This window comes from Amborella trichopoda, chromosome 4 (genome assembly GCF_054954075.1).
Source record: "Amborella trichopoda isolate Santa Cruz 75 chromosome 4, AtrichopodaSantaCruz75HAP2 v2.0, whole genome shotgun sequence".
NCBI lineage: Eukaryota > Viridiplantae > Streptophyta > Magnoliopsida > Amborellales > Amborellaceae > Amborella > Amborella trichopoda.
The window spans coordinates 47,964,516-47,976,305 of NC_142339.1; the positions used below are offsets into that span (position 1 = coordinate 47,964,516).

The window sequence follows — 11,790 nt, forward strand, 5'->3', positions numbered from 1 at the left end:
TTTTATGTTGTAGAGGAAGCATAGAAAACTTGCCCATAGAAATAATCCTATCCACATAAATTCTTCTCTTGTTTCAGAAAATATAAACCAAATAAATGGCACATTTTCATTGCCTTTGCAGCTAACATGCCCCCGTCCACCAGCCATGGATAACACCTCTCATTCAGGAGAGGCATAGGACCTTGACTCACGAATAAGATCAAGAGATTCCTTATCAAACTTAATTTGATCACTCTCCATCAACTTTACAATGTCTAGAGTTACCATACGAGCTTGAACATAGACTCTAAGCAAAGATTTATAAACTGAAATATTCACGAGTCCATAATGTCGTAGGGTATTCACATATCTTTCAGTATCTTCAATAGAACCTCTTTTCTCAAAATACTCGGCAATGGCTGCCAGTATCGAATTCGAAGGACGCCACTTACAACCTTTCAACCTTGAAAGCCCTTTCTCCATGGCTTCAACAGCCTTATCCATCTCATTGCGGTCCACCCACCCCTCCGTAAGTATCTCCCATGTCTTAAAGTTTGGAATAGCACCTTTCCTCAATGTATGTTGATGCAATGCCTCTGCCTTATCCATCCATCCCTTCCTCACATAAGCACCTAGAAGCACATTTGAAACCCTAACATCATACTTCCTACACTTCGACTCCCATTCCTTAAAAACCTTTTCGGCTTCTCCAATATCCCCGACCTTCACTAAACACAACATTACACACATATAATTTGTGCAAGAGATTCTACCTTTAACTCTCTTACTCAACTCCCAAAGCCTAAGGACCCCCTCTTTGTTGCTCAATGAGGCATAGAGTGTAATGAGAAGGAAATATCCAAGTCGATTTTTATTTGAGAGCTTCTGTTCAGCTGATTTTAATGCCTCCATTGCCTTTAGGGTATCTCCAGCCTTGACATATATGTTGGCCATTGTGGCATATGAGCTCCAACCTGCATTTACATTCTCATCATTCACCATTTCCTCATAAACCCTACGAGCGGCAGGTGGACCAGCAATCATTCCACATGCATTCATCCAAAGGTTGTAAGAGAGAATATTGAGAGGAGTCATGGTTCGCTTCATTTGTCGAATCACAAGGAGTACTTTTCGATAGCGCCCAGTGGCCATATAAAGCTTCATCATCTCATTGTAAAGCGCTGGGTTTAGAGCTAGGCCCCAACCTTGCAACTTTGACATGAATGCTTCAGCATTCTCGGTGTCCTTGGCTTTCGCATAGCAATGGAGAAGTGGAAGACATGCAGCCTTTCTTGATGCATCATCTTTGAGATTTTTGAAGTATACCTCGGCTTGTGGCAAACCATGGACACTAATAATCAAATCAAGCCTGATAGCATGGTCGGTTGCTGACATTTGATTCTTGTTTTTGTCTGCCATCCATTCTGAAATCTGCATTGCAAGTGCAGGGCCTATTTAGCATCTAGAGTTTGTACCGACTGATATGGTTCATAAGTCAGCTTTAACAAATTCAAAAAGTTATGCATGGCCAATTGGAGTAATCGGTAACTGTAGAGCACAAACAATGCTTAAATGGTTCGAGCATAAGTTGGGATGATGGTCAAAACTGGGGCCATGACCGGAAGTACAAGGGCAAAAAGAAAACCAATAAAACCATATTAATCAATTTGAGCTTCATGTAGTCAAGAGAACCTTCAGAAGTGAAATGTACACTACGGCTGTCAATCTCTTGCTAAAATTCTGAACTATTGAAAGAATTATGATGCTATTTCCTGAGACCAGCATGCAATTGCTATTGTCAGAAAACGTCCTGACCAAAAGCCATTGTGGAAGTTGCTCACATCCATAAAATGATGCAAATCTGGAAGATCATATACAACATCCAAATGCCAATATCCTAAGCTGCATTACCATCTAAATGCTGCAGTTCCAGTATTTACCAGAAAAGAAAAGGGCTATGAACTTCAAGTCACAGTGGAAATAAGGACAAAAAATCATAACCAATTGAGCTGATTAAGAAAATACAATATATAGATGATTGCATGCATCACCTAGGAAATATAAAACTCAATGTTTACCAAACAAACAATTTTTCTAATTCTTCTTATCAAAGAGATTTGATCTGATTTTTATTACTACCAAAAAATTAGAATATCCTCACAAACAAGCCATAGAGAAAACCAAGCAATCACCTTCTCCTGTTATGTATGGCATACAAACATGTGAGAGAGTGAGAGAGAGAGAGCAGATCACATATTGAAACATTATTGTGTCAATGTATCACTAGCTGGGAGGTAATCATATTCTATCAGAAGTTGGCGTAATGCCTCTGCTTCATTGGTTAACCCTGTTCTCACATATGTATCAAGAAGCCTATTGCAGACCCCAAAATCAAAATCGGGACCTGAATATGTCTTCCACTCATCAATTGCATCACCAGCTTCTTTCATGTGCCCTAGCAAAATATAAGATGAGATAACACACATAAAGCTCCTGCTTGTCATTTTCTGAGACATCATCCTTAAGGATTTCCATATTTTACTAATTCCATCTTTCTTGTTCAAGCCAGTGTAAAGAATTATGAGGAAATCATATGTAATCCACTCCCTCTGAGTAGTCTTTATTTCAGCTTCAACAACAGCATTTTCTGCACTCTGAAGATGGCCAACGCTAAGATAAATATTGACAAGCTTTATATAAATTTCCCAACCTGCACCAAAACTGGAATCACTTCTCATCTCATTTAGAATTCTCTGAACCCCATCAATATCTAGAGTAGCAGCACAAGCACTCGTCCAGAGATTATAAGTGAAAAGGTCAGGAGAAACCTTGTGCTTTTTTACTTCTTCTATAACAAGATGAACCTTATCCAATTGCCCAATGTGTATATATAGAGTCATTAATTCATTATAGGGAAGCACACTTAGTGTGAGGCCTGAACCTTGAATTTCTTCAACAAGCCTCTCCGCCTTTTCTGTTTGCTTCTCTGCTGCATATGAATGGAGGAGAGCGGTGTAGGATTCGACCGTTTTCCCAATCAATGGAACATTCTCAAAATATTCATTAGCAGCATCAACTCCAAGAACTTTGGTTATTAAATCAATTCGAACTGTGTAATCCCCCTCTGAGAACTTAAATTCTTCACGACCTTCCATCCACTCAGATATCTGCAAATTTATAGAAAACCTCGATACATTTTTCATCAAAACAGAAACAACAAGCAGGAGATTGATGCTATAGAGTTATAGTAACCACGAATATCGCAACGACCAACCACTTCATATTGAATGAAAAGCAACGCAAAGATCAACAACAAATTCTATAATCTAACCACATTTACTGAATACACACCCTCGGTCTCAAAACGTCCAATCCACAATTTTGAATTGCTTCATATATTAAGACATTGTTTCTTCTGTAAGGAAATACAACTTATGAACAAATTTACAGGTACCAATTACTCCTATTGTCAATACCTAAAAGCCAAAAAATAAATCACTGAGAAGCTAATTTTATTAAACCAAAGCAGTACCGAAACCAGATTCAGAGACAGACCGACCTGAGCCGTTTCCCAATTCACTCCAATTTTGGAAGAAACAATATTCTACCAGTTGACCTCAATTGGATGAAATGATAATGCTGAAAGGTTCATATCAAGCATGCTTTTTAGCTTGCTGTTCTAAACTAAAATTTAATTATTATACAGACGAGCATTTTTTTTCACAGGAAAATCATGTCAGCCTCATCTGGTTAAACAGCTTCACTGCCAGTATTCTTGATTTCTATAATCTCAGGTAAAGCCGCTTAGTTTAACTTGTAAACTTGCTCATGTTTGAGAACTATTTCATCAGAAACAGTATAGCTTATGGTTAAACCGTGAAAGATGTATAACTCTGCAGCCAGATATGCAAAAAGAAGTAAGATATTAATATAATAATATATAAAGGGCAAAATGCAACAGTTATAGTAATTAAAATAGGTGGGCAAAAAGATTGCTTGGGCTTAATACTCGGCCCCTGCATGAGCTGAGTAACTCAGGCAAGCCCCAAGTGCACTAAGTCAGACTCGTCCGAGTCATTTACAAGCCCAATAAGGGATAAAAATTTGAAAAAGATACAAACGTTTGTTAAAAAAAATCTTAAAAAGCAAACTATAATTAAAAGTCTAAAAAAGATGGAAAAAATACATAAAAGATGGAATTTGGAAAAGAATTGATTTATAGCCCAAAACAATATAGAAAAATCCAAAGGAAAGGGGAAAATAAAAAAATAGAGCATATGATAAGAAAAATCACATCACCATCAAAAACTCATTATTTCATATTTTTTACGATTTCTTTTATGTGTCTGCATTCGTACCGAAGACTTGATTCTGCAATGTGTCAAATCCAAGTCACTCAGCCGAGTTTTAAAACCTTGATTAAAACACAGCAAAAGACAAAAATGAGCATAATAATATTTATTATGGAAAAAAGAGATATGCTCTAATGTTCTTCATGCATGTTCAACTAATATTGAACCAGAACTCCTGAGTTTCAAAAATATCATAAGCCTAAGCAAGTGTATTTTCTCAGATAACCGTCCCACGTAACAGTATCACATTCCACTTGCCTCAAATTAGAGTCCAAATGTCTCTGCCAAGATATTATGCAAACAAAATCTTCTTTCATAAATATCATACAAAATACCCATCAACCATACAAAATACCCATCAACCATAAATAATCAAATATTACACGAACAAAATGTTAACCCTGAATCCAAACGAGCAATACACTCACATGAAAAGAAAAACCAATTTAACCCAAATTTAATCGAGGATCAATCAAGATAAACATGTTAAAAAACATAAATGCTTAACTAAAATCAGAGAAATGAGCTCTAGTCAACAGCTTAGAACTTCAGACCAAAGCAAACTAGACACCAATAATCGCTGAACATTTATATCACAATACATAATCCACAGTAGTATGCAAGAAACACAAAATGAATCCCACAAAATTCACAGTAATCGCTGATTTATTTTTTCTCAAAAAAATAAAAAATCCCCCCAAAGTAGATGCCCATTAACTTAGAGAAGTTTGTCAAAGTAAAAGAAACCCATTTTTCAAGTGAGAAATCACGTCTCATAACAGAAAGTGGAGAAACAAATGAAGATATTCCAAATTTCAGAGAGCGAAAACAACCTCGAGAGCATGCTTGTAACGCTGAGATTTCTTGAGATCCTTCACAATCAGCCTAAGCTCTGCTTGAGAAACAGGTTTTCCTTCTCCAACCCATCTCTCTAGCGCTGTCACTGCACTGCGTTTCGGGAATCTGAGCCTGAAGATCCTGTTCCTTAAATTATCCTCAGCAACTGGCGATGAAGCCTCTCTCTCATCTCCATGATCAAGTCTCTCTCTTCTCGGTGCCTCTTGTGAGACCTGTGTCGAAAAAAAGGGTGGCCTTTCCAGAGAGAGAAAATCTCTCTGATGTCTTCGAAGTACAGGGGATTCATGAAAGACCGATCCCAAAATGGAGAATTCCCTTTCTAGAGAGAGAAAGTACGTCGAATGCGTAATGACGTTTTTCTGAATAGGAATACTAGATAAAGAAGAGAGAGGAGTTAGTTCATGGTAAAAAGATGGATGATTGCAAGGGAGAGATACAGTCAGTAAATGAAACAGAAGGGAGAGAGAAGGGCCATTACCGCTTGATAAAAGCGTTGAAGAAGTGAGAGAAAGACATGGTCGAAGAAGCATGGCATTAAACGGCCGCGAGAGGATGCTGGTATGGCGCCATACTGAGGAAACACTTCAGAGGTCCACTGGCAGGGTTAGAAAAACGAGGGTTACAGGAAGTTTATATAAGATTGTAGCACTGTAACCTTGAAGTAAGCGGCATCTCAAACAGAAATTTACGAACGGATGTTTTTTTTAACCCCCATACGGGTACGGCCCGAAAATGGCCCGTTACTGTATGTTATTATCGGGAAGGATGTATAGGTTATTTTTATTTTTATTTTGTTAAATTTAATTTTAAGCCTTATGTTTGAAACATCATACCATTTGATTTAGTTAAAAATAAAAATATAAATATAAAACGACATTATTTCCATTAAAAAAACAACACTGTCTCATGGCTCAAACATTGGACGAGCCATCGGATCGCTTGTTTTATTAAAAATAAATGAATAAAAGACGGTCGGATGGATCGATTATTGAACCACTTGTTTTACTAAAAAAAATTCAGTAAAAGACGGCAGACTGCTTGTTTTATTGGAAAAAATTCAACTTAACATTTCCTATAAAATCGCATAATTTCTTATTTTTCTTGAATTCAAAGCAACGTTGTAGTACCAGTCCTGTGAGATTAAGCTCGACGCTCGGTTGCAATGCTATTCTATCAAACATCAGGCCAGCTGGTCCCCCAACAAGACCTCATCTATCTTTTTTTTCATTTTTTGAATTAAGCCGGCAAAGACAGTATCCTTTTACCATTCCCAACTCATAACGCTTGTTTTACTAAAAAAAAAATTCAACTGAATGTTTCTATAAAATCATAATTTCCGATTTTTCTTGGGGCTGAGTTGTGGATTTTTTATTTGGGCTTTTACCAGATCTTGGGCTCTTGGGGCTAAATTGTGGATTTTTTATTTGGGCTTTTACCATATCTTGTGTTCAGGCTAGGTAATCGTGCCGCAATGCAGGTTAGTTCACTCCATTTCTGATCGTCATTGTTCTCTCTCTAAATTTGTTGGCTATTGGGCGGTGGTCTTGAGCAAGTTGGTGGTTTCCGATCCGCTTGCTCCCGGCCATGTATCTGAATTCGTGTTAGCATCTACTATGCTTTGATGCTGCTTCTGCATAATTTAGATGGAGAGATATGTATCTGAATTCGTGTTAGCATCTACCATGCTTTGATGCTTCTTCTGCATAATTTAGATGGAGAGATATAGAGAGAGATTGGGGATCCAGCTATTGTCCATTTATGAAGCTCTTGAAAAGTGGACTAATGGGATTTGATGATTGCAATACGAAGAGTTTTGCTTATTTCCACTGTATATGCACAAAGAGTCGTCTGTTCTTTCCTTTTTAAGTAAACTAATCGACCTGCAAACGCAAATCAGGTGAGATAAGAGAGCGAGATTTTTGACAGGGGGAGAGACAAGGCCGAGAGCAAGCAAGATGGAAGAGAGAGAAAGAAGAGAGAGAAGGTTTTGAGGGTGTAAATAAAATGGTCCACACTACGAAAAATAAAATAAAATCGTGGAGACGTCTTTTCAAGTAATAAAAAACTATTTTTGAGTCGTATCATTATAACACTAAAAAATCTAATAGAAAAAAGTGATTTGAAGTTAAAAGCCCTTCTATTTAACCACCTCAACCTCTGTTTTTTTTTAACGATAGCAATACAAAATATAAGGTGTACAATAAAAGAACATAATATCACTAAAATGACGTGAGAATCAAATAAGGAGCATGAACTCTTCCTTTGACAAGAGCATCACCATCTTCATTGGCCTCTCGGTAATAATGTTGAACAGTTGCCATGGAACTTGATAAAATATTCGTAATCTCATGAAAAATAATTTTTAACCTCCAAATAATATGTACTTCTCCCTTGCTCCAGGCGATGATGTTTGTCGAATCTCTCTCGATAATCCTATCCCCTTTCCGAGTAGAAATCAATTTCGGTCCCTTCATGAGGCCTTGTGCTTCCGCCTCATTTGCTGTTGTGATACCGCATGGACCCGAATAGAAAAAAATAATGTGGCCCGAATTATTTCTAATGAGTCAACCAAAGCATTTTGCCCATGGATTATCGAAGGAGCTTTTCAAAGTTAAATTTGAAGGAATTCAAAGGAGGTGGTTTTCAGACAACCGCACTACAAATATTAGTATTGATATTCATAGTCGCAATTGCCAAAGGGTTGCTGACAATTAAACTTGTAGAAATAAAAGCACTATCTTTATGAGCATGGAACCAGTCTGTTGCAACTGCAATGATGTTCGATTTTAATGTAAATAGGTATGTACTTATACTCTCAATACTTTCTTCTTTTTTTCCTTCCACACACTCCAAAAGAGGCTAAACCAAATAGATCTCCAAAAGATAGTTCCCGTTTTTGAGATACCAGATGTAATCCATTGGTCGAGGAGCACTCTGACATTCTAAGGGAATGGTGATGACAAATTGAGACATTAACGAGCCCAATCCTAAATATTTGTAACAAAAGGGCATGATAAGAATAGATGTTGGGATGTTTCATCCTTATCCTCGCATAGAATGCATACATTGGTGATGAAATAACCTATCTTCCTCAAGTGGTCAATGGTTGCTAATTTGTCCTGGCATAGTATCCATAAGATAACTTGCACTTTGAGATGCACATGTAGGTTCTTGATCTAAAAAAGCCCTGCGTCTAACTCCCTACTTCGGTCACAAAATAAGAGATTATAGGTGGATTTGACCTAAAATTCACCAGAGGGAAGAAGATCCTATATATAATTGTCATCTATAATTAGAGTAAGATATGTGTTATTCAATAAATCCAACAATGCTTGATACTTCTCAACGAATCTGTTTGTAACTCTCTTGTACATGTAAGGAATAGACCAAACAAAGTTATCATAACCACCCTCACTAGCCTCCTTGACGGATACTAGGGGTTTTAAGACTTTTGAGAAAACCTCAGAGAAGAGGTATCTCAAAGTGAACTCTCCAATCTATTTGTCAAACCAGAATAGTGTAGATTCTTTTCTCCCCGCCACTTTCCGAAACTACCTTAAGTATAAGGATCTCTCATAATCAATACCCCTCCAAATATGGAATAAGTTCGTCTTGTTTCTCGGACTTGTAATGAGACCATAATTTAAATCCATTTCATATTTATCTCTCAAAACATGAACCCTAAGGGACTCTAGTTGTGCATGGATCCTCATCACCACTTAACTAAGAGTGGCGAATTGATATGCTGCAATCTTCTAATACCCAAACCTTTCTCCTTCAATGGTGCACATACCTTTGCTCAATTCACCAAATGAAGCATTTTTCTTCTTTTATCATCTCCCCACAAGAAATTTCTCATTATTTTTTCTAGCAATTTTTCAACTTCTTTTGACATCTTAAACAAGGACATGAAATACACTAGAAGATTGGACAAAGTGGATTTAATGAATGTGTATCTTCCCCCATAAAAAGAGTTTTGGATTTTCAAGTATCCAATGTTTTATAGAATCTTTCTGCTACCGGATCCCAAATAGATCATGAAGGCCCATAATCCACTAGAAGAATTCCCAAGTATGTACAAGATAAGGTATCTTCCCCACACCTCAGCCTTGACATGTATGAATATAAAAAATTTAAAGTCTTAAAAGTAGTGTATCTTGTAACAAGTTATTTATGCCGTTTATTTTTAAGATTTCCAAGTGTTTATAGATCTACTCGATCGACGCTATATCTAGGACTTGAAATTTAATAATTAGAGTTTAACATGGATTTTCAAACCAACATAAGGTCTCTGACTCTGGAATTATATCTTTTGGCAAAATTTAGAGGAATATCTTACTTGTATAGTGTAAGGTGAGCACCTTATACAAACATAAACCTGGTTTTCATCCTAAATCCAAATTAACTCTAGGAATCAATTTAATAACAATTAGTTTAAGTGGAAATAAATTATTTTATTTGAAATCTATACAGTCAATGTAATATTATTTTATGAAAAAGGTTTATATAAAGTGTTAACCTATACAATGAAACTATTATCTCATAGAAAAAGCTTATACAAGGTGTCAACCTTATTGTATGAAGTTAGGTGCGCCTCAAAAATCCTATAGAAGAGTGATTCGGAAAACCTTCAAATTGATCATTTCGACGTCAAGATGTATGTATATGGAGAAAAAACAAAATTAGTCCTAAAAAATAGTGTTTTTCTTTCTAAAACATATATTTTAAAATATGTATAGATCTGATTGAACTTGTACTATTTTTTAAATTTAAAATTTTATAACTAGGGATGAAAATATATTTTTAAACTATCATATGGTTTCTAACACCAAAATTATGTCTCAAGACAAAATTTAGAGGTGGGCCTCATGTCTACAATAAAAGGCGCCTTCAATAAATCTCACACATTGTTTAAGCAATTATGGTAATTAGCACATTGGAAGCTACTCATGAGTAGAGAGAGGGTTGGAGGAGAACAAACCTAAAGAGGGGAACAAATGTAGAGAGAAAAAGATAGAGAAAGGAAATCAAAATAATAGAGCTGTTGGTTGCTCGCATGAAAACAAGGTCTTTCATTTCAACATTTTGAAAATTATGGCTATCGCAACGAGAAAGTAAATTTATCATTTACAAGAATATTATGTCTTTTGTTCGGTCAAAAAATATTATGTCTTTTGAAATTCTACAATTTCTCTCAATTTTTTCAGAAATACCTCAGGCTAGGAACTTGCCATTGGCCCCAAGTCAGTTACTCATCAATGGAAAAATATAAAAAGAATAAAAAATGGTTAAAAATAATTAAAAATCAGCAAAAACTAAAGGAAGTAAAAGCACAATATCTAAAAAGTGAACTATTAAAAAATATGATTTATACCATGAATAGTTGAGAAAAATAAAAAAGGAAATTGGATAATAAGAAAAATTCCCAGATCATTCAACAACATATTTCCAAATGTTTTCCTATTTTTTTTATATTTTTGCATAATTTTCTATTGTTCTTGGCGCATTAGGTGCCTCAACGACAAGGCTAAGCAACTCGGTGGACTTGGCTGAGTCTTAAAAATGTTGATTTGAATATTCATTTTTGTTTCTTTTGTGTGTTACCCTTTTTATTTTTATTTTTTGGTGTTTATTGCTTCTCCGAAAACAGTAATTTCCTCATTAAATGGCCATTATCATCATAGAACAAATGCGAATTCTCCTTTCTTATGCATGTTTACTAAACCTTGTGTTTAACCAATACACGTCACTAACTTGTTAGTAGGTGAAAAGCTAGCTTGTACTCAATATGTAAGTCTACATACAAAGTCTCCTTATTGTGAGTTCTACCCCATCCACAACATGCAGGGTTTGAGTATTTGGACTTTTCTTGACTATAGTTTGTTATTAAGCCAAAGTTAAGGGGTATATCGTGAGAATAAGAAGAGCCCCAATCCCTAGAGAGATTATGGGGTAGGTATTTTTCAAATGGGACAGAAAAATCCCTATTTCTAGAGAGTCTGTAGGGATAGAGAGAGAACCTGCCTAACTTTAATGCATAGAGAGAGATAGAGAAGTTCCTAAATGTAATGTCTCTATAGAGAGACTCCTAAACTATGGATAGAAGTACAATGAGAGAGTTACGTGGATAGGAATTTTTTCTAAAGCTTCATAAAATTTTGATAGTCCTAAACCAGAGAGAGAGCGTGTGTTGCATGGATAGATGGAGTTTCTTTTTTAAAACCTCCTAAAATTTTGAGAGAGATAAAATTAAGGAGATGGATTTTTTTTTAAGAGATTATATATTATGAGATTATTTACTTTTGATACAATGAGCTCACAATCATTTTTAGCCGTCGGATATGCAGTCATCCCCGTTGATTCACCAAAAAACAAAAATCTGTGTAGTCCAATAGATGAGATTATGTCACAACGTTCAAGAAATTTTGTTTGAACTTTGTGCTCAGACAACGACACATCCTCAACCACCCGATTTCAAATCTAATGGTCAATGATAATTGTGACATCCTAATACAAAAAGTAAAAAGTTTTACATTTTTTTTTTAAAACCTCATTCAATTTTTAGAGAAATAATTAAGAAGATATTTCTTGAGGGATAGAG

The 11,790-nt window shown here is 35.8% G+C and overlaps 1 protein-coding gene across 5 annotated transcripts; it reads right to left on the minus strand.

The window, feature by feature from the left end:
* On the minus strand, positions 1 to 5,865 carry LOC18431061 (pentatricopeptide repeat-containing protein At5g27460). Of its 5 annotated transcripts, none has more exons than XR_002280399.2 (4): positions 5,668 to 5,865; positions 5,165 to 5,561; positions 2,172 to 3,146; positions 1 to 1,410 (listed from the first exon to the last, which is right to left on the minus strand). XR_002280399.2 is itself a non-coding variant. In XM_088865402.1 (4 exons), exons 3-4 carry the CDS (start codon positions 2,972 to 2,974, stop codon positions 160 to 162), a joined length of 1,305 nt encoding a protein of 434 aa, XP_088721528.1. In that variant the 5' UTR covers positions 2,975 to 3,146; positions 5,165 to 5,561; positions 5,668 to 5,796; the 3' UTR covers positions 1 to 159. The 5 variants fall into 5 exon arrangements, 4 of the variants coding, with proteins under 4 accessions (XP_088721528.1, XP_011622175.1, XP_088721529.1 ...); XM_088865402.1 differs by having other exon boundaries at positions 2,921 to 3,146; positions 5,668 to 5,796; XM_088865403.1 differs by lacking the exon at positions 1 to 1,410 and having other exon boundaries at positions 2,069 to 2,689; positions 2,921 to 3,146.
* Positions 5,866 to 11,790: the final 5,925 nt, after the last annotated feature.

What these genes read in the sequence shown, in the direction of transcription:
- LOC18431061 (XM_011623873.3), bottom strand. Translation starts at nt 5,705, where the DNA reads ATGTCTTTCTCTCACTTCTTCAACGCTTTTATCAAGCG. An exon ending in TTCAACGCTTTTATCAAGCG is followed by an intron (nt 5,562 to 5,667) that starts GTAATGGCCCTT and finishes TTCTTTATCTAG; the next exon opens with TATTCCTATTCAGAAAAACG. An exon ending in GTTACAAGCATGCTCTCGAG is followed by an intron (nt 1,411 to 5,164) that starts GTTGTTTTCGCT and finishes CTTGCAATGCAG; the next exon opens with ATTTCAGAATGGATGGCAGA.